The 20,040-nt window shown below is 56.2% G+C and overlaps 4 protein-coding genes across 4 annotated transcripts; 2 read left to right on the forward strand and 2 right to left on the reverse strand.

Moving 5' to 3' along the window:
• Positions 1 to 484: 484 nt before the first annotated feature.
• Positions 485 to 3,938, reverse strand: VOLCADRAFT_63129 (uncharacterized protein; the record flags this gene model as incomplete). The annotated part of the gene is made up of 6 exons (XM_002953024.1): positions 485 to 590; positions 990 to 1,138; positions 1,724 to 1,821; positions 2,230 to 2,347; positions 2,972 to 3,228; positions 3,665 to 3,938. 6 exons carry the CDS (start codon positions 3,936 to 3,938, stop codon positions 485 to 487), a joined length of 1,002 nt encoding a protein of 333 aa, XP_002953070.1.
• Positions 3,939 to 4,318: 380 nt separating this feature from the next.
• Positions 4,319 to 9,038, forward strand: VOLCADRAFT_93772 (uncharacterized protein; the record flags this gene model as incomplete). The annotated part of the gene is made up of 10 exons (XM_002952929.1): positions 4,319 to 4,344; positions 4,758 to 5,199; positions 5,506 to 5,627; positions 5,686 to 5,777; positions 6,194 to 6,339; positions 6,807 to 7,022; positions 7,998 to 8,223; positions 8,299 to 8,433; positions 8,476 to 8,658; positions 8,749 to 9,038. The coding sequence occupies 10 exons, from the start codon at positions 4,319 to 4,321 to the stop codon at positions 9,036 to 9,038; spliced, it is 1,878 nt and encodes a 625-aa protein (XP_002952975.1).
• Positions 9,039 to 9,679: 641 nt separating this feature from the next.
• On the reverse strand, positions 9,680 to 14,621 carry VOLCADRAFT_105782 (uncharacterized protein; the record flags this gene model as incomplete). The annotated part of the gene is made up of 5 exons (XM_002953025.1): positions 9,680 to 11,085; positions 11,283 to 11,498; positions 11,530 to 12,459; positions 13,260 to 14,219; positions 14,586 to 14,621. 5 exons carry the CDS (start codon positions 14,619 to 14,621, stop codon positions 10,198 to 10,200), a joined length of 3,030 nt encoding a protein of 1,009 aa, XP_002953071.1. The 3' UTR covers positions 9,680 to 10,197.
• A 2,285-nt stretch (positions 14,622 to 16,906) lies between these two features.
• On the forward strand, positions 16,907 to 19,455 carry VOLCADRAFT_105783 (uncharacterized protein; the record flags this gene model as incomplete). The annotated part of the gene is made up of 3 exons (XM_002952930.1): positions 16,907 to 17,736; positions 18,687 to 18,828; positions 19,192 to 19,455. Exons 1-3 carry the CDS (start codon positions 17,279 to 17,281, stop codon positions 19,453 to 19,455), a joined length of 864 nt encoding a protein of 287 aa, XP_002952976.1. The 5' UTR covers positions 16,907 to 17,278.
• Between the last annotated feature and the right edge of the window lie 585 nt (positions 19,456 to 20,040).

Raw genomic sequence — 20,040 nt, forward strand, 5'->3', positions numbered from 1 at the left:
TGGCCACCGCGGCGGCGTTAATGACCAGTTCACTTGCACGCTCTGAGGGGCCAGCCAGGCCAGATGAAATGGGGCCCAAGCCACCGCCGTTCATCACCTTTGCAGAGCTGCTCACCCGGTCCTCCAGCTCCGCCATCTGCGCCTGCAGCCGCCGAATCTCCGACAGAATGTCCTCCTTGGACCTGAGGCGAGGCAATTCAAAGGTTGAAATTTCGTGGGTTTCGCCAATTGAAAGATAACTTGCACACGCTTAACACTTTGTACGCATTGATCTTGTAGACCATTTTTTAGTCCGCTGGGTAATCACAAGCTTGAGCTCATGGTTCCTCCTGTAGCTGCAAGTTGTTCTCAATTGGTGAGAGGCGCGATGCAGCCAACCGGGGAGGGCTGACAGTCGCAGTGGAAAAGTGCCGTGAACTGGAACCGTTGGATTGTTGGAAATTGTGTGCTACCGGTCTAATGTTGTTTCCACGTGAGCCCCCGCTCACCTCTCCTCCTTGGGCTTCTCCTCATCGGCCTTTCCTCCGCTATTTGACGCCACCTTGCTCTTAATCATCTGCAGCTTCATGTGGTTGTACACGACCACGCCACTGCAGCGAAAGGGACACGCGGTGGCGACGTGACGCGCGACAAGAACGGCACATGTCAGGAAGCGGGTCAGGGAATGACAGAAGACAATATACTTGTGTGTGTCTGTGTGTATATTAAAAACCAATATGCGGGAACGGGGGAGAGTGCATCTGGGCCTTCGCCATCAAGCATACGTTTCTCTTCCATGTCCACATCGTACCGGAAAGCTCCGCAAAGCACCTTCCTTTAAGAAAGGAGGAGACTGGGGGATTTTGAGGCCCACATGCCGCCAACGAGGAACTATCCTTTCAACCCGAGCGGGGAAGACGGTGTGTACGGCGCATGCTACCTCCTTCCAAGGGGATATATGTACGGCAAAGCCCACTCCTCGCCGCCCCGTGCTCCGCCTAGATCCCTACCTGCAGCAGAACGCGTATCCCAGAAGGTTCAGCGTGGTGACCGGGGCGTGGAAGAGGTAGAAGGAGAAGAAGATGAGCATCCAATCCTTGATCACACCGGCAATGTTCATGGTCAGCGCCGAGGTCTTGCCGATCAGCAGGAACACGGCCTGCGGGGTTCCACCAAGGTAGTGGTGGTGGTAGGAAACAGGAAGGTAAGGTCACGTATATGTCACGTTCATATACATGCACGTTAGTGTGTGTGGTAGGGTGGCCGCCTCCTTACGAGTGGATAGGGATAACCGGCGGCAATCCCGCTGGAAGGCGATCTGGAACAAGGGGATGGCAGGTATGCTTGGAAGTCGTAATGGACAGACAACGGCTTTTCAACCCGACGCTGAAATCAACTCCGCGCCTGTCTGGTGTGCCTGCTGAGCAAAATCCTGGAGCCCTTGGTACACAACACACCTGTAACCCCAAACCCCCCACACGCACAGCGTCTTCTTCCCCGCCGCTGTGCTTAGTCTCCTTCCCCATCATCGCCCCATCATGGATGCAAATGCGCTTAAAGCTCCAAAAGCCGATATTAAATTGAAATGGCCTAATGATTTTCTTCGCGCGCCCGCCCTGCTGTTTCGGCAGTAGAGGGAGTCCTATAAGGGCACGGACCATGTCCCCCAATTGGTTCTTCAAAAGTCGGCAGCATCTTTCCCACCCCACTCTCTTCCTTCCCTATTCCTCCTCCTCCACCTCACCAAGTTTAGCACAAAGGCAGTCAGCGCGTTCGCCAACATGACCGAGGGGTTGAAGGTCCAGTTGGTGCTGGTACGCATCTTGGACAACTCCACGCTCACTGTGAGGCAGGCAGGCGAGCAGGCAGGCAAGGGATGTCACAATGCCTAAGAAGCGGATGTAAAAAAAAGGCACGTGGTGCAGGCGTCCAAAAATGCCAAACGCCACACGCAAACATGTCGATTTCCCGGTCATGAAAGGACGCCAACAATGGCATACAAATAGGCATACAAGGATGCCAAAGAATGAACCCCATTCAGTGTCCAAGCATTCCGCCGTTGCGGTTGATTTCGCCTTATTTGGTGTCGCTGGTGTCAGTGTTTTCGACGTGGTGCTTTCCCGACGTATGCCCCTTTCCAGTCCCACTCGCACGGGGCGCTATCACCCACATGCACGGGGCTCTTATCACCCACAACTGCAGGGAAAACAAAACGACCCAACTGCCCAATCCGGTCGCAGGCCTTCTCACAAAATGGCACCAGCAGGCACACCAGACAGGCCGGCGAGACGTAGTAGAGGGACTGGATAGGGTTCATGTTATAGCCCTTGCTGTTAATGAGCACTTGGACCATGGTCAGACGCATAGCCTGCGGTGGATATAGACGGACCAAGGTTGCAAGTGGGTAGTTAGGGCTCACCCAACCAAGAAGATCAAAGCGAGAAGGAAACCCCAAACACAACAGGCCAACGGAATATGGAGGCAAGGCGAGAAATCCGAGAAGGGACCGGACATCCAACCCCCGTGGCGCCAAAGACATGAGGAACGAATACCACCATCCAAAGTTCGGAAGGAGCATTTACATGGTGTATTTACATGTTAGCCATCAGGTGCTGCTGGACTGACGCACTTCCACCACCGCGACTGTAAGCTGGATTCCGGTTTTAATACAGTTGTGCGGCCAAAGACACGATGGATATACTGTCGCAAGAAGCGGCTGAAAAAAAGGAAACCACGTGCTTTTGTGGGAGAGCCGGTGTTGGTGAGGACGTAGGCTTTCGGTGAATCAGCATACGGGACAAGAGGTCCGCGTGCGGAGATGGTAACGGACATGCTGTGAGCGGCTGGAGCCCATCATCCCTGGATACACTGACGGAGATGGGTCGATTGAACATATTGGGCATATGGGTCGTCACTGTCACTGTCACTCTCCAAAGCACATGGCACCCAAAAGCCACACGCACCGTATCAACCCAAACAGCAAAAAACCTACCTCGAAACCCAGGGCGGTTAGCTGCTGAACGACGCCCTTGAAGACCAAGTTAAGCTCGCCAATGGCGCAAACCACCACGCCAAAGGCAATGAGAAGCATGTTCAGCGTGACGCCGCGCGAGTACTTCTCTGTGCCCAGCATGACACCCGAGGCATACACCAGGCCGGGCATGAGCGACTTGGTCATCTGGATGAACGACACGGACAGGTACAGGTAGGCGGAGTTGGACAGCCAGAGGCTGCCGGCGTAGAGCAATCCTGCAGAGCAAAAGATCGCGTGAGGAAAAGGAGGAAGGGAGAGCGGGGGAGTGGGAGGGGTTGGGAGACTGGAGGCAACAAAACAGGGGGAACGCAATGATGGTGCTGCAAGCACCCGTGATAAAGCCATAAAGGAGGAGCAAACGGGACCATGAAGGCAGCGTCAAAACTTGGGCAACAATTGGTGAAAGGTAATAGGCCATCCATCGGCCGTCACTGGCTGTTGCGCGAATTCTTCACGACCAGGCAGAAATGCTGCGGCCGGTTGTCCAAAATTGGAGAACATAAGCTCCACATAAGATCGCCAGCGAGCTTGACAGCCAATCCATTACCGGAGCAGCAGAGGGAAGTGCAGTGAAGCATTTGGAACCCAAATGCCCGGTGCGGCTCCACATGAAGATAGTAAGATGCCCATCGTAAAGCCCATAGAGCTCACCAATAGGCATAACTCGCGTGTAGTATTCCCGTGGAGTCATGTTATGTGACTTGACGACCTTCAGGACTCGAACGGCAACGACGCCGACGCATGAGCAGAAGAACATGTGCCACAGCGTCAAGGCGATAGGAAACGGAAACCCAGAATACGCGAGAAGCCATTTGTTGAACAGGATGACCGCAATGGAAATGCCCATCCATATGAGCACATAGGTGTATGAACGGATAACCTCCCGGATGACCTTGGCCTGAGAGGCCGGATCTTTGGGCAGCATTTTAAGATGCTTGCGTTGGAGATGGCTTCAACTGGGGTGGATGGAACCTGTGCGGCCAACGAGTTGCGACGCTGCTGGAGGTTTGACCTTATCAATAATCGAAGTCGGTGCCCTAAGCTTAGGGAAAGGTCGCTCCGGAGATATGCACCACAACGATCGTGAGCTCGACTGTAGCAAGTGGATCAGCGATGAGGCATGGACTATGGGCAGCGTTGAGAAGAAGGAATGCACACTGAGAATAATTTGTGTGACACTCAATTGCACTAGGGCCGGCGAAAGTTAGAAGTGCAACTGTTTCAGGGCCCTATGTGAAACCGTTCGGCTCCTCCCAGAAAAGCCTAATTATAAAATTATTGATGACACCCTGCACTCCAGCTTACATGACGCAGCTGAGCTTAAGAGCAGGGTCGGCAGCTTGTACGGTTGTTGTACACAACACCTGCTTGAACATACACCAAAACCATTGATACGGCCAAGAATATCGCGAAAACTTGAAGCTGCAACAGCTCCCGGTTTAGGCCTGAACCGTTTTACACGATCCGATTTGCAACGACGGTCCCTTGGGTCGTCTTCTGTTATCGGTCGCTGGATGTGTTGGCCACAAACAGCTCGCCGCACCTGTGGAAGTGATTCCCCCTGGCCATTCCCTGCCTAGCCGCGACGGTCACGATTCCCAAGAAGACCCCTCCTTCTACCGACGCCTCGAGTTCCACGCTACGCCATCCTTCCATCGCCCCCTTTACTGAATCACTCCCAGGGGCCCAAAGCCGCCATGGTTCCTTGCTCCCCCGCCGTCTACTGTCCCACCTCCGCACCCAGTTCTCCAGATCCGCAGCCGCTACAGGAGCAGCAACAAACTCTGACCACCGGCGCAAAACCCAAAGCCGGCCGCGCCGCCACCGCCACCACCTCCCCGACCACGGGCCTGGCCGACGCTGCAGCGCGGCTCGTCGCCCGAGGCGAGAAGCCGGCCCCTTTCTCAAGCCCTCGAGATGGCAGGGCGCTGCGTCTGGTGCCCCCTTGCCAACGCCTGTCCTACCACCAACTGTCAACCGCCCTGGCTAGCGTGATGGAACGGAGGCCGGATGTACGATTGGAGGCGCTCGTCCAGCTGCGTTGTAGCGACAATAACAATAGCAATGCCAATAATAGCAGTAGCGGTGGGATTGGTGACCGAGTTGTAACTGAGACAGGCAAGTCGGTCCTGATAGCGTTGCGCGGTTTGGGTTTTCTCCTGCGATGCCGCACCATGAAGGGAACTGTGCGTGTTGTCCACCGCAATCCAAGGGTGGAGCTCCTTCTACTTGCTCGTTATGCTGTCGCCTTCTATTCTACTTGAATCGTTATGGGCCGCAGCTCCCCACCATCTCCAGCCCTTTTGCCACACGGCTCAGTTCGCTAAAACACACACACACACACAACACACACACACATACAACACACACACACACACAACACAGAGACAACACACAACACACACAACACACACACACACAACACACACACACACAACACACACACAACACAGAGACAACACACAACACACACAACACACACACACCTGCAGGACCCCGTCCTTCAAGACCGCCAACGCACTCGCACTCCTCCCGAGTATCGGTACGGGCTCTGCTGTCCTGGTTTCGGGGCAGGGCCTATTTGGAGTCCGGAGCAGCGGCTCAGGCGCTCAAGGTGGGGCTGTAATTCAAATTGTTCAGGGTCGAGTGAAAAGGCCTTCTGCGCCTGCCAGGTTGAACCAGATTGTCGGCAGGTCATCAGCGCACGACACGACGCCACGCGCTTGGTTGTACCTTAGCTTAGGGCAAAAGAAGAGAAAAACACGTGAGTAGGACTGAAATTGGGAGTGGGGACCAAACGCATCTTGGCATGTGGCTAACTAGGTCTACCGGCTCTTCGCCTCCCTCGGACCACATCCCTCAAGGACGCACGGACGGCCGTCGCGTACACTGCGGAAGCAGTACCGCCACAGCCTACAAGCCGAGCCGGTGAAGCCGCAGCCTCTACCGCTACCGCTGGCGCCGCCGCCGGGCACGACGCCCTAAGCAGCAGCAGCAGCAGCGGCGGCAGCAGCGGCGGCGGCGGCGGCTGCAGTGGTGGTGGTCCCATCAGCTGGTGGCCCAGCGCCCAGCTGCTGCTGGCGGAGGCGCAGATCGCGGCGGGGGAGCCACCCGATCAGGTGGTGCTGTCGTTACTGAGGGCGAGGAATGCGCTGGCGGCGGTGTCACGGCCGCCGGCAGAGGGAGAACAGGCTGCAGCGGTAGCGGCGACGGCTTCACGGCTGTTGCAGGGGGCGTTAGACACGGCTGTGCGGTCGGCGATGGAGGCAGCTGTGGAGCAGCTGCCGGAGGATTCCTGGGAAGCTTTCCGGGACGGTGGCGAGACGGTAGGTTTTTCTTTTGTGGAAGGCTGGTGGAGATGTTGGGGAAAAGGTTTAGTTGCTGCTGCATCTGGGGGTTTGGGGGTTGAGGCCGGAGGAGGGTTGAGGCCGCGAGAAATGGGCAGCCGGGAACTGGGACTTGGCACCTCGTGTTGAGGAAGGTTGCTGCGTGTGAAAGACTGGGCTTAGGTTTGGTCATTCTGGGTGTCGAGGGGGCCGACCGTGGTAACTGTGGGTGAGGTAACTTGTCCAGCCAAACAGGGTCTTCATGTCTTGTCTCTTCATGTCTGTTTAGGTTTCCACTTCAAACCCTTTATACCTTTGTCATTTCCTTGGTAAATACATTAATTGATCCAAGCCAACGAGTCCTAACGGGGTTGACTGTTATTCCTATTTCGGCCATCATCCCCAATGCCTTCTTCACCAGCCCCGTCCGATCTCCATTTTTGCGCATCGCGCCGGAAAAAACGTAGGGCTTGCTGCGGCTGCTGGCTCGTCGCGCGGAGGAGCGCTTGCCCGAGTTCCTGCGGCCCCGGCCTCGCTGGTATCACTACAACGCCTGGATGCGCCAGCGGCTGGCAGCTGGGTGTCCGGGGTTGGCTGAGGCGGTGGTGGACAAACTGGTTGGGGAGACGGACGCCAATGATCTGGACCTGATGCTGCAGAACCCGCTGGCGATCATGGCGCAGGTGGGGGACGAATAATGCAACTAGCCAGATCGCCCGTAATGGTGGTGGCCGCACAACACAAACACGTTTTCATTTATTTTGTGTGTGTATGTTACACCTGCATGTGTGTGTGTATGTGTTCTCAGGTAGTGCTGTTGTAATTGCCAGCGCAAGTGCCCTTTTGTCAGCAAAGTTAGCAACGCTATCTCCAGCATGCGTTTCAGCAGGATTCAGCTTACAGTTCTTCGTAATGCTTGTTATGTCAACTGTCTTCCAAGCATGGTTTTCTGCGACATTAGGACCCTCATGTGGCGGGAAAGCAATGGAAAACCGGGAGGTTGTTTTCGTTGTACGCCAGAAGACGGACACACATCCCCTGGCGGGAATTTTCTCCGAGCTCTGGGCCGGCGGCGATGTGGGGTGGATTGATGGAGCTTCGCTAGTAATTAATTGGCTGATTGACTGATTGTTACGGGGTAGGAAGCTTCTGTGCCGATTGCGCACATAGTGGCAGCGACTGGGCCCATGGAAGCCGGGGGCTGGGTCTTGGGCTGGGACGGGAAGAGGGAATCCTTGAGCGCCAGTGGAAATAGCGAATGAGGACGGGAGGAAAAATGTAAAGCCTCTGTGACGTGTAGAGCGTCCAGGAGAGGAGAGGGATTCAGGCGGAGGGAAAACCCAGTTGGGGAGGGAAGTGAGGGCGAGGGCGGGGGCGGGGCCGGAGCCGCTGCCATGTCGGGTTGTGGTGCATCTGTAGAAGACAGGCATTTTTGGGTTTTAGGGTTTTACTGGGTGAGTCGCGGAGGGTTTTACTACGCCACGCCCCTACACCACGTGTATTCTGCGTGCACTGCGGCTGGCAGCGACAGGAAGGACCCGGTTCACGTTGTTCTCCGCCTCCCTCACCCTTCTCTTTTCCATGTCCCTCGCGGGGCTGCCATAACCCACCTGGCCACTACCCGGGGCCCCACGTGCCCAACCGCGTGCCACGTGTAGGCCGAGGAATACACCCAGGTTCTCCAGATGTACGGCGAACAGGCACTACTGTCGTACAAGGCCGAGCCACTCAGTTGGGACGAAATGCAGGCCATGGCGGGCGGCAGCCTGGTGGGCCTCCCAATTGGGTACGACGCAACGCAGCACGCCTCATGGTACGACAGCGGCAGGCAGCCGGAGTCCTGGGAGCTTGGTGGCGGTAGCGGCGTCGGCGCTGGCAGCGGCGGTGAAACAACTGAAGTCTGGATGCCTCTTCCATCCCCTCCTCCTCCTCCTCTTCCGCCTCCTGCAATTGCCGCAGTCGCTGCTGATGATGATATCGTCAAGCGTACACGTAGTGCTGCAAGCATGAAGAGGGAGGGTGAAGTGAATGGGGGGGAGCAACTGGAGTTGTGTGAGGGTGAGCATGAGCGTGAGCGCGAGGGCGAGGGTGAAGGTGCGGCGGCTGTTCCTCGCAGCCCCCCGGTATGTCCACCAGGTGCGGTGGCAGCCTCGAGATACTGGCTCAACCGGGCCTTGGGAGCGCTTCACGGTGGCCTGGCAGGGCCGCGGCGGCTGCAGCTGAACGGCACCTCCTCATTGGCGGCTGTGCCGCCGCCGCAAGTGCTCTTAAAGTCGGTAGCCCATGATGACCAGCATGGCGACGGCGGCGCTGGCACTGGTGCAGATGTCTGGTGCAGAGGCGACTCTTCGAGAACTGTCGGATCTGCAACTAATCCGCTGGCTGCTCCGCATCCTCCTCCGGCTCCAGTTCGTAGGCGGGATTTGGTGCTTCAAGCGACCCAGATGGCGGCTGACTTGGCGCGACGTCATGGACGACAGGAAAGCGGTGAAGGTGGCATCTCTATCTCTGGCGGCATCGGCAGCATCACGGGCAGTGAAGGTGGACGTCTCGCGAGCAACGGCCCTAGCGGTGCTGAGGAGGAAGCCATGGAGGATTTGGAGGTGCCTCCAAACGGGGCCGGGGTGGAGGTACATTCCGAGGTGGCAGGGGCGGAGATCGTGGCGCCCGCCGAGTTTGATCTGTTCTCTCTGGACTAGACCACTGCGAGGTTATGAATTTGGCATAACCATACGTAGCAGTTGGCGCTTTGATGATACCATGGTGGAACGATAAGCGTGAGGAGGTTGATGGAAGCGAAGGCCCCCAGCTGATTACTGGCTGGGCGAGTTGGCGCCATTTTTTGAATTTTGCAAAAAAAATTGCAATCCCGCGGTGTAGCCTCGATGGACGCAAGACGTTTATGGGCCATGTGCTGAGAGGTTGTTACAGAGGCAAATAACGAAATATCATAATAGCTAATCCACAAAGGTACGTAGGTTTCGTTTTCATAAAGGTTTCTTCCTACTGGGTGGCGGGCCGGTCATTCCCGGACGATGACGCTTATGAGATTGATCGCAGGCTGACTCCCGATTGACTGTGTCATGCTTGTGCGTTCTGGAAGATATACATATGCGTTCGGAGGGAACAGCTGGTACCATAAGCACTAAGCAGTATACGCATTGGCGCGCCGTTTTGGGGTCCTCTGCAGTCATACGACTTGACTAAGGTGCCAGGCGCCACTAAAGTCGTCTGTATGGCAACCCAGCAGGACGCTTTCTCCGCAAGGATTTGCGGCTTCTACCGTTTGGTTTTCAGTGGCGGTTGGCAGTTAAGTGGCGGTTGGCAGGCAACTGAACATGGTAGCGCTGGTTAAGAAGGATAATGTCCTCTGCCTCTGGCAGGAATATATACTCAGAATGATAGCAGGAAGGTCAGGATGTCGTGCAGGACATAAAAACACCACAGACCGCACACAAGCATAAGGTGGTCGTGCACAATGCCAATGGCATACCAGCTCAGAAACCTCCCTACGTGCAACCCTCGAAATCCTAAGAACGACGACCGTTATCGCAGTCTTCTTACCCTCGGTATGCACATGCACACATTCACATACGCTCACCCGCACACTCACCCACCCACACATATACATGCAGGCGCCGCAGCTCCCATGCTCTTCGTGCCCCTTTACCCCCTTTTCCCCTTTCCCTCAATCGCTCCACACTCATGCACACACGCATCACTTTCCGACCGACCGACTCCACTCCCCCCAATCGCTCCACTTCGAAACGTCCTGCTGCCCGGTCTACTATAGCGGTAATCCCGTCCCGGTCTGTTGGTACACAATCTACAAAGGTTCCTGTCGAGGCCGTACAACGTCTACGAGGCCCCAAGAATACTGTTGCTGCCTCCTAGCGGTAGTCCCGCCCCTGGCATGGACGTACGGCCGAACGTTCCCGCCACCGCCGCCGACGCCGCAGTCCCCGCCAAAATACTCGTCCGGCCGGTTATTGTCGTTGGAGCTCCTGCGGCGGCTCCCAATCCCGCTAGTATCCCCAATCCGGCGCCTGAAAGAGAAGTCTTGGTCGCTAAAACAGAAGGTTGCCCAATTCCGATGCTAGAGCGAGGGCCCAGAGATGATACGCTGGTGAGGCCGCCGCCGCCGCCGCCACCACTGCTGACGACGGCAGCGGGCTTCCATGCCCCCGCCGCCGCCGCGGCGGCAGCTGCCGCCACGGCAGACGCTGCGGCCTCCTGCCATGACGTCGTTTTCGCGAGCCGTTGCCCACCGCTGCCGCTACCGCCGCCGCCGCCGCCCGTGCCATAACTACTGCCGCCCCCGGCCTTATCTTCCCGCTGGGTGCCGTACCCCAGGCCCGCCGACGGACGCAGTACGGCTACCGACGCACTGCGGTTTCGGGGCGCGGTGGCGATGGTGCCATTGCCGCTGCCGATGCTGCCGTCGACACCGACGGCGGAGATATGGGCGATGCCGCCGTTGTCGGAGGCGCGACTATAGGCATCAAAGGCTGTCGTGCGTGCACCGCCGGAGATCGTAAGCCCGCCAAGTGTGACGGTGTGGCTCCGCACTCGAACTACCCGGTGCGCAGGTTCCTCTTCTTGAATGCCTCCATCAAGCTCCTCAAAACTGGTTAGCCGTCCTCCTCCTCCTCCTCCTCCTTCTCCTCCTTCTCCTCCTCCTCTTCCTCCTCGCCCTTTCTTTTCTTCTTGTTGTTGGTGTTTGTGCTGTTGCTGCTGCGGCTGTTGCTGAAACGGTGGAGCAGGAGCCCGGGGAGGTGCCGTCAAGCTGGGGCTGCTCGGCAAGCTGTTGGCGAAGGAAGGATCCAGCTGTAGCAGCCGCGAGCGCTGCTGCTGTAGCAGCTGCTGCAGCGGCGGCGGCGGCGTTTGCTGCTGCTGCTGCTGCTGCTGCCGGTTGCCGGAATCGGCTGGGCCGTCAGCGTCACCGGAAGAGCTGCCTTCGTAAATGGTTTGCAGCTGCGACCTTGCGGCAGAGTTCCCGGATTGCAGTACAGGGGCCGAGTCGCTGGCGGCGGCGGCGGCGGCAGTGGGCCCTGATGCGGCGGAGCGCAACGAAACCGGGAAGGCGACCCGCGGCGGCGACGACGGTGACGGCGATGGAGACGGTGGCGACGGCGACGGCTGCGGCTGCGTTCCGTCGGCTGCGGCGACGGAGAGCGGGATGGAGGTGACTGGGCTGATGAGGGAGGGCCGGCTGCCGGCTTGAGGCAGCGCGACGCTGATGCTCTGGACGAGGTGGGCCGAGTCGCCACCGGGGTTGGTGGAGAGTGATTGATAGCTACCCGGAAGGGGGTTGGATGCCGCCGCCGCCGCCGCCTGTTGCGGTGCCGCGCTCTGCTGCTGCTGCTGGTGCTGGTGCAGTGGCTGCTGCTTCGAAGGCTGTTTTGCATGCAACAGGAGACGCTCTGCTGTTGACGGGAACGTGACGGCGCGTGCCGATGAGGATGGGGGATTGGAAGGAACTCCCGCCGCTGCCGCCGCCGCTGCCGCCGCCGTTGCCTCCGGCATCGCCGCCGTCACCGTCGAAAGAGACACCGACGATGATGTCCCATCTGAGGCCTCTGATCGTAGCTGCCGCAGCCACTGCGCGGTTGCTTTGGCTGTATCAGCCGCCGCCATCGCCGCCGCCGCAACGACGGCGTCGTCCTCCGCAACGAATCCATCTACCAGTCGCGAGAGCGCACTGGACTTCCCCACCAGTGAGCTGCCGCTAGCTGCATAACCTCCACCCAGGCCGCTGCCGGCCCAAAAGCTCGGCAGATCGTGGTCTTGAACGTAGCTGCTGCCGCCGCCGCCGCCGCCTCCGGCAGTGGCGGCGCTGCCGCCGCTACTCACGCTGCTGCGGCTGCTGCTGTGGCTGTAGCCTTGGCTGCTGCGGCGGCTGGGTCCTCCTGTCAGCTGTAGCATAGCGGTGGAGAGGCCTCGCGTCCGGCTTGCGGCGGCAGTAGCATCATTGCCCAACGGTGACGGCGGCGTAACGCCCACACGTTCCAGCTCCCGGCTCACCCGCCGGTGCGCCGCTCGCAGTACGACCTCCAGGAGTGCCGCGGCGGCGTCGCCAGATCCCGAGGACGCTAGGGCGGGCCGCAGCTCGCCGGCTATCTGTTGTACGTCGAGCCATGGATCCGATCGACGTCAATCCGTCAGCGGCAAGTCGGGGACTATTCGTAGCGGTATTGGATATGAATGGAGACGGGCTCGGCTCTACTTTTGAATTCGCGTTTGTGGTCGGTGCTGTTAATTATTGTGCTTGTAGCGTACACACACGTTGCTTCGCTTAAATGTGATAAAGAAATAATATGAAATTGAATTAATCCAATTAATAATTTAAGCTCTTAACAACGTGCGAAGCGTGTTGTCAATTTCGTGGTGATCTGGGTTGCGGCACATGAATGCGGGCGGGAAATCGGTTGCTGGAATCAGTTGTGTGCCGCCTCTGCCGTACAACGGCCGTACAACCGCCGAGGCAGCACACGGTCTGTGCGTCGATCGTTGCTAACTGATGTACAGTGCAGTACAATCCCCTGCGCAAGACATACAGACACGGTAACCGTACCGCACCATGCACAGCAAGGACTGATACACCTGCTTTCCTAACTCGCCTGCACGTGGGCCCACTGCGCAGACATACAGACATACGCCCGCGCCCCGCCGCCGCGTGTCGCTTTGTGCCCACTATAACAAAATTATGGAGTTCTCCCCCCTGGCATGTCTACCGCTACGTCACGCTATGCCACATGACCCATGAGTGAACGAGTGAATAAGTGAATGAGTGAATGGCGTTACGGTAAATTACAGTGGATCCGAACAGATCATACCGGTGCTGTCATATGCAGTGCTATGCAGTGCTATGCTAAGCCACATGTTACGTGATAAAATGTCCTGTCCCTTCCTCCACGCACCTCCTGAAGGGCCTGCAGGAATAGCATATGGCTGGGGTCCGCGCCGGAAGCTGCAGTGCTGGCGGCAGCAGCGGCGGCGGCAGCAGCACCATGCCGGTTATTTCTATCACGGTCGCCGAGCTGTACGATAATGCTGATCCGACCGGTGCTGCCAGTGGCGGCTCTATCGTCTCGGCCGGTGCCGCCACCGCCGCCGCCGCCACCACCAGTCGCCAGAATGGTGATTTCCTCCAACAGCTTGAGCAGGCCCACCGTTTCCCGTCGACACACTCCAACTAGGGAGGTTGCGATGCGATGAAGGCAATCGATGTTGTGCGCCAGGACGACCAGCAGACAGATCTGGCAGGGGCCGGCTGTGAGAAGGAAGTCTTGAAAGATGTCAAGCCGGCTGCTGCTGTTGCTGTCGTTAGCGCTATTGCTACCGGCCGCTGCCGCGCTCGCTGCCGCGCGCAATGCGCCGAGAAGGCCGCGCAGCGCGTCGGAGCCGGATGATGCCGCGTCGCGGGGATCAATGTGACCAATGCTGAGGAGGATGTGACAGGCGGCGATGCCGGCCCGGGCGGCTACTTCGTCAGTCGACTCGGCGGAGTAATGTGCTTCGGTGTTGTAGTCGTAGCTGTCGGGGGGGTTCTCGGTAACTTCCGTTGCGGCTTTGAGTGCGCGCTGGAAAGACGACAACGCCGGTAGGACGTCTTGCTGGGATTGGATAAGGGTTTCGCTAAAAGCAAGGGAATTGCGCGGACCGGCACCTCGCCGGTCGCTGTTTGCGAATCGCGTGATGGCGTTCCGGGCGAAGACGATTGCCTCCGTGAGCAGCCGACCGACAAGCATGCCCACTGAAATAGAGGCGCCAGAGCTCCTTGGCGAGCGGAGACTTGCCTCGCTGATGCTAATGCGGCCTTTCGCATGTTGCCCATGGGCCCGAGCAGCTGCCTCCGGAATGGACAGCAACCAAAGCGCCTGGGAAAGGATTGTGCTGTCCGACATTTAATAAGTGTCAAATCATGATAATGAGAACTGTTGTGCTGGAGGAATATGTACCGTGCACCTGACTTTTCTCATGGCTACGTTACTGCAGTCGCGGATGGAGAACTTTCATACTTCTGCTGTCATATAACGACAACTGGGTTTCTTGTGGGCAAGCTAGATGTTTGCTGCCTGATGAACGACCCAACAGCTCCGTCGTACCAGCGACTGCTCTGGTTGCACGTGCTAATTACACCATAATTATTGATAGAATAATACAGATTTACACAGTGTTATGTTCGGCTTGCGGATTCATATGTATAGAGGGTTATCGTGAATTGCGCGACCGCGATGACTTACCGACGAGGGCGAGGCCATTAGGAATTTGGCGTACATATATGTACCATGTCATAATGTAAGGTATGTCTTTAATTAGCTGTTCATCCATGGAGATATTACATGATTGGACATCTGGCATCGACCCGATTAGCGCTTCGCCCAGGCGTCGAACACATTGATTACAAAATTCCATTCCGTCGACATCTAATATTCACTGATCCATAATTATTATTATAAAGTTTGCGTAAGCGAAGGAAACGGAGTTAGAGCCTACGAAACGGGCATGGCCTTAGTAAGCAAGGTTCAGTGGCAAGGGATGCCCTAGCTAGGGTGCGCTCAAGCCATCACAGTCCGCGGTATGTGTAGTTCGCAAGCAAGGCTCGAGTTTGATGCCAGGCGTCATGTGTACATCGGCACGTAAATGAATAAAAGACAGGAAGCACCTTCTGGCACCTGATCGGTGTAAGAACGCTTGAGAACGCTTTAAGAACGCTTAAGAATGGTGAGAGAACGGTGTAAGAACGCTTGAGAGTGGTGAAAGATTGCTTAAGAATGCGTGAGAAAATGGTTTGAGAATGTCCTTGAGAACGGGTAAGATCGCTGAGAACGCTTGAGATTCCCTGCAAAGAGCGCTCTCTTGAGATCGCTTAAGAACGCTTGAGAAGGCACAATCTTAAAACATGGCAGATAAGAGCGTTCTCAGAACGCTCTTAACAGCGGCATCTACTTGTGCTTTATATGGCTTAAGATCGCGTTGAGAGCGCTCTTAAAGCGGTTTCATTTTGGTAGGGTGAGCTGATACATGCCTTCGCAAGCCCGGCAGGCCCAGCCTAGCCAGGACCACCCTCGGGATCTGCAACTCCCATTCATTGCAACATTACCACGCAATCCTCAATCCTCTAGATTTGTATGAGCCCTTGTTCCTGGTTTGCCTTGTGCTCCTGTCTGTGCGGGCTTCTTCCGGGATGGCGGCGGCTAGAGGCGGCTGCGCCGAACCCCCGGGGCCGGAGGGGGCCCAGACCCGAGAACACGGGAATACTGACCAAACGAATTGAGATTTATGGATATATTGTACTATAATATTACCAGTGTAATGAAAGATTATTGGGGATGCCGTAGTCCCTAGCGGTCAGCGCACACACACACACACACACACACACACACACACACACACACACACACACACACACACACACACACACACACACACACACACACACACACACACACACACACACACACACACACACACACACACACATACACACACATACACGCATGTTGGGGTAGGTTAGGTGCCCCTGGCCCGTCGTTATTTGGCCTCTTAGTAATGCCCTCTTTGTGGTTTAGGGGGCTCTAGTGTCAGGAAGAAGGGCGGGGTTGGGGGCATGTCGGAAAGCGGGATCCAATCTTCTACCATCCCTGTTCGTGGGTTCCACCGTTGTGTCGCACCACCCATTGGTACTCGATTTTCCAAACTGTCGGATCCGGATTTGACGAACAAATCCTTCCAGTCAGGTTCCGTGGAGATGAACAGTAGAAGCACAGCATGCACCCAGATAGAAGCCAAAAGAGGATTTTCATGTTGTCCTTCTTAAGCACATATGTATAGCTCACTTAATACGATATATGTGGCTATGTAGGAAGCGCCTGAAAAGCTGTAATTCATATGCGCTCGCGACAAGTATATGTTTTTCATTTCTATAGTCAAGCGAGGCGACAGCAATGGGCGCGCAATAGTCGAGGGCGTAACGTCGGAGCTCGTTGCTGCAAACGGCCCCAAAGCCACCCACTTTGTAACAACCATTACTACGCGCTTTTGCTGCAGCTGCAGTGCACATGCATAGGCGGGCTGGTGACCTGCTCAGTTCTTGGATCAGAACAGCGCTGCACCACATGGGGCTCAATACCCTGAAGCGAGAGAGCGGCTGAACGTGGATGATGAATGTTCGCTGGTTTGCTGGGAGCGTTCTTAGCCTTCGTGGCCACCGTGTATCACAGGAGGCCGGCGCGTAGTCTTGGCAGCGCGCCATGAGCATACGAAGAGTCCACAGCTTCGACGGAGTGCGACTAAAATAAATTGCACTGTCAACGCGCAGTGGCAAGCTGAAACCCTTCTGAGGCCTACGGACGGCACTTCTTGTTAAACAGATTTGTAAGAATTATTCGTCCTAGAGCTTAATAAAGATGCCTGCAGTTACATTTCGAATTGAGCTCCGTACTTACCAGTTGGCGCCAGCCGTTCCAGGTTATGCCGTACAGGATCCATTGTACGAAGCGGGATTCGGGCTCACGTTCTGGTTGCACATTGTCAGCTCGTCTGTAGTGACTATTAGGTCGCACAAAAATACGTGCCATTTAAGACATACATTTGTAACTGCCATCGCGTTGCATTGACTTGACCCGGGTGTAACTCCGAGGACTCTAGAACGTATCGGCCCTAGCATCATAAGGACGGGTAATTGAAAATCTGGGCTTTAGATTGTGTATATCGATTTTTGTCACTGTTGGGCAGACGGCTATGCCTGGAGAAGATTTCTTTTACCGACGGTACCGCAAGTTGCAAGGAGCAATGATATAATTGTTGCCAGCCGCAAAAAGAGCTACAACTGGCAACTTAAAGGCACTCCAGTCAACGGCGGCTTTGCACACGCGGCGTTCCGTCTCTTGGGCTTTACAGTTTGCTTCGTCGTTTGCCCATCAACAACGCAAGCATGGCAAAGCGGAGCGCGGAAATTTTCGCTAACCACGAGTCTGTACCGGCCGGCGCGCTTCCGTTCTTTGTGCCCAGCACGAAGCGCATTCGCAGCGAGGGATGCGGCGCGCCACCGTCGCCGTCTGACCCGCTCAACTACCATTATCAGACACTATCATCATCTTCAGACGAAATGAATGACGCAAATGCAGCAGATCAGGCCGAAGCTGTTTCCGCGCATCACTTGGCTGCTGCGCCGTGCTGTAGCTATGTGCCCTGGCACGCGGGAGCCGGCTTCCAGGGCATTGGGTCAATGGAATATCTGACTACCTTGGGCATCAAGACTCCGCCAGATTGCCTGGACGCACGCCGTTTTCTGGAGCAGCTGGCGGGTTGCCTGCTGGGCTGCCAGCTTGCAAGCTCGGACCGAGCCTCTAACACCGGCGTCGTTGGCGCAAGCTTGGGAACTGCACTGTGGTAAGCTGATTAACGGTCATACCAAGGTCTTGATCTAATGTTTGATGTTAACCGCATTTTGCATCCGGAGATATAGTTTGTCGGATCATGCCGGCCGGTTTGCGTACCTAGTAGGAATCCTTAAGCCGGCGAGGTCAAGGCGCCGCAAGCCAGATCCTGGATCCCAATGCGTTGGGGCCGTACGGTCGTTGTAATTTTATTAAGCACACGCTATGAGGTTACGTGGCAGCACTCTAGCCTAGACTCCTGCCAGACTCGCGGTCATGGAATTGCGTTCCAGTGTGTGTGTGTGTGTGTGTGTGTGTGTGTGTGTGTGTGTTACATGGTCGTGGGGGTGTGCACCCCATACCTGCAAACCGCCCAATGCGAGCCGAGGGCTCAAGGGCTGTCAGATCGCCTATAAGCACCATCCTACCTCGCACTTCGGATAGAGCAAGTGATAAAGGAGACTAACGACCAACGGAAACGATAAAGAGATGCTGTGGGACCGCATTCATTCCAGCATCTTCGTTCATGTTCCCACTTCATAGCGTCCTTCCCATGCTCAACACGAGGAAAATCCATATCAGATCTGGTTTCACCGTACACCAGGGACAGTCCAGCAAGACATGCTTCTCGTCTTCAATATGGCCTCAGTGCCGCAGGGGGGGCATACCCGCTCCTCCCTAGGTACATAAAAACGACGACGTCCTTTGCGCGCTCTGTTCGCCGCCAAGCCCCAACAGCACAGCCTAAACTACACAAGCTTGCAATTCGCTCAACGCGGGATAAATGTTCCATTGCAATACGCTAAAAATTTACCTTGTGCACACACCAACGTTTTCCTACTGTTAAGCGGATGTTTAGGCAGCTGAGGAGGCGCCTCATGCCCCTCAATCCCAACCTTCCTAGGTCAACCTACCCTACATCTTCTCCGATGGGGTTCTCACAGGTGTTGTGTGATCCCGCAGGCACTCATTCGCCGAGCTCAATGTGCTGCTGGCAAGGCAATTCTCGGAGCTTCCCACTTCTATGCTGCGTGGCTACCACAGCTTTACCCGTGCCCCCCGCGCGCAGCTGTGGTTTCGCTTCGCGGCGTCACAGGGAGGCGAGGTGCGCTCAATAAACCTACAGCGCGCTTAACTCGCAGCACTTGCTGTTTGCGTGCTATGTGCGTTTGGATGCTTAAGCGGAGCTCTCACACTTTGGGCAGGCGTTGGGTTTATTAGTTCTGATTGGAGCATAGGCTCCGTTTCCGTTGCATAGTTTCGTCCAAAGTTTAGGAGCCAAAGTGCATGTATCATCGAATGTTATGCATAGCATCAGGAATATCGCGCACACAGGAACGTGGATTAGGAATACGTGAATTGAAGCTGCCCTTTACAATTGACCCACATGCCAGTAAGCAACATTACAAATTTCTGACGAGGGGTTTCCCTCAATGCCCATGCAAAATGCGAATGCCTGCCAAAGCAGATGTGCGAGGAGATGCAGGCCGGTATGCCGGGCTGGTTGGTGCTGATGCGGTTCTTGTTAGAGCACATCCTGGCACCCTATCCCACCGCGTCGTGTGTTATGTACACAATTGAGGTGCCGCCGTGGCTGCGAACTTGGTGCGCTCGCTGGGGCCAAGGAAGTAACACGCCGTTGCGGATCCTTGCATTGTTTGCCTATGAGGCGGCCGGCACACCGTCGCCACGGACACTTTATGTACCGTGCATCGAGACCGCTGGTTTCTGAGGGGCGGCCGAGCACGTTGTAACTTGGGTTAGTATACGCGGTGCGCGTGCAGGTATGTGCGTGATTCCCAGCATGACCGCCGTGCCCCTTAGGCTTGCGACTTACCCAAGACACCGTCCTAAGTCCGATTTCATGCATTAAAACGAAGTTGGCCTTTTCATTTCGAATTTTGGAGCAGCTTGAATACCCTCTTGACGAAATTTCGAGAAGATGATGCATATGCGTTTCGCTTTCAAGATTCATCTGTCGGTGCAGGACGCGAAGAACACATGCGGCGGATGTTTTCCCTGGGACAGGAGTTCGTAGTGTGCATGTACGGCAGTTCTTGGTTGCTGTAATTTTCTCGACGGGCTATGTTGGGCTGCAGTGTATGGTTACTGGACGTGGACCAGCGACCACAGCGGCAGCAACCATGTCGTTGTTCACCACCTGCGTGCGCGCGATCATGCTGTGCCCTACCTAGTGCGTGAAGCCTTGGAGATTTAAGTTGACGCGATTGACTGGGGATGTGTGGAGGGGGTGAAGCATTTGGTCTATTGTTGTTGCGTGCAATGCAATTACACCACCGCGCTGGAGGTCTGCCGT

Source organism: Volvox carteri (assembly GCF_000143455.1).
Source record: "Volvox carteri f. nagariensis unplaced genomic scaffold VOLCAscaffold_33, whole genome shotgun sequence".
NCBI classification, from domain to species: Eukaryota; Viridiplantae; Chlorophyta; class Chlorophyceae; order Chlamydomonadales; family Volvocaceae; genus Volvox; species Volvox carteri.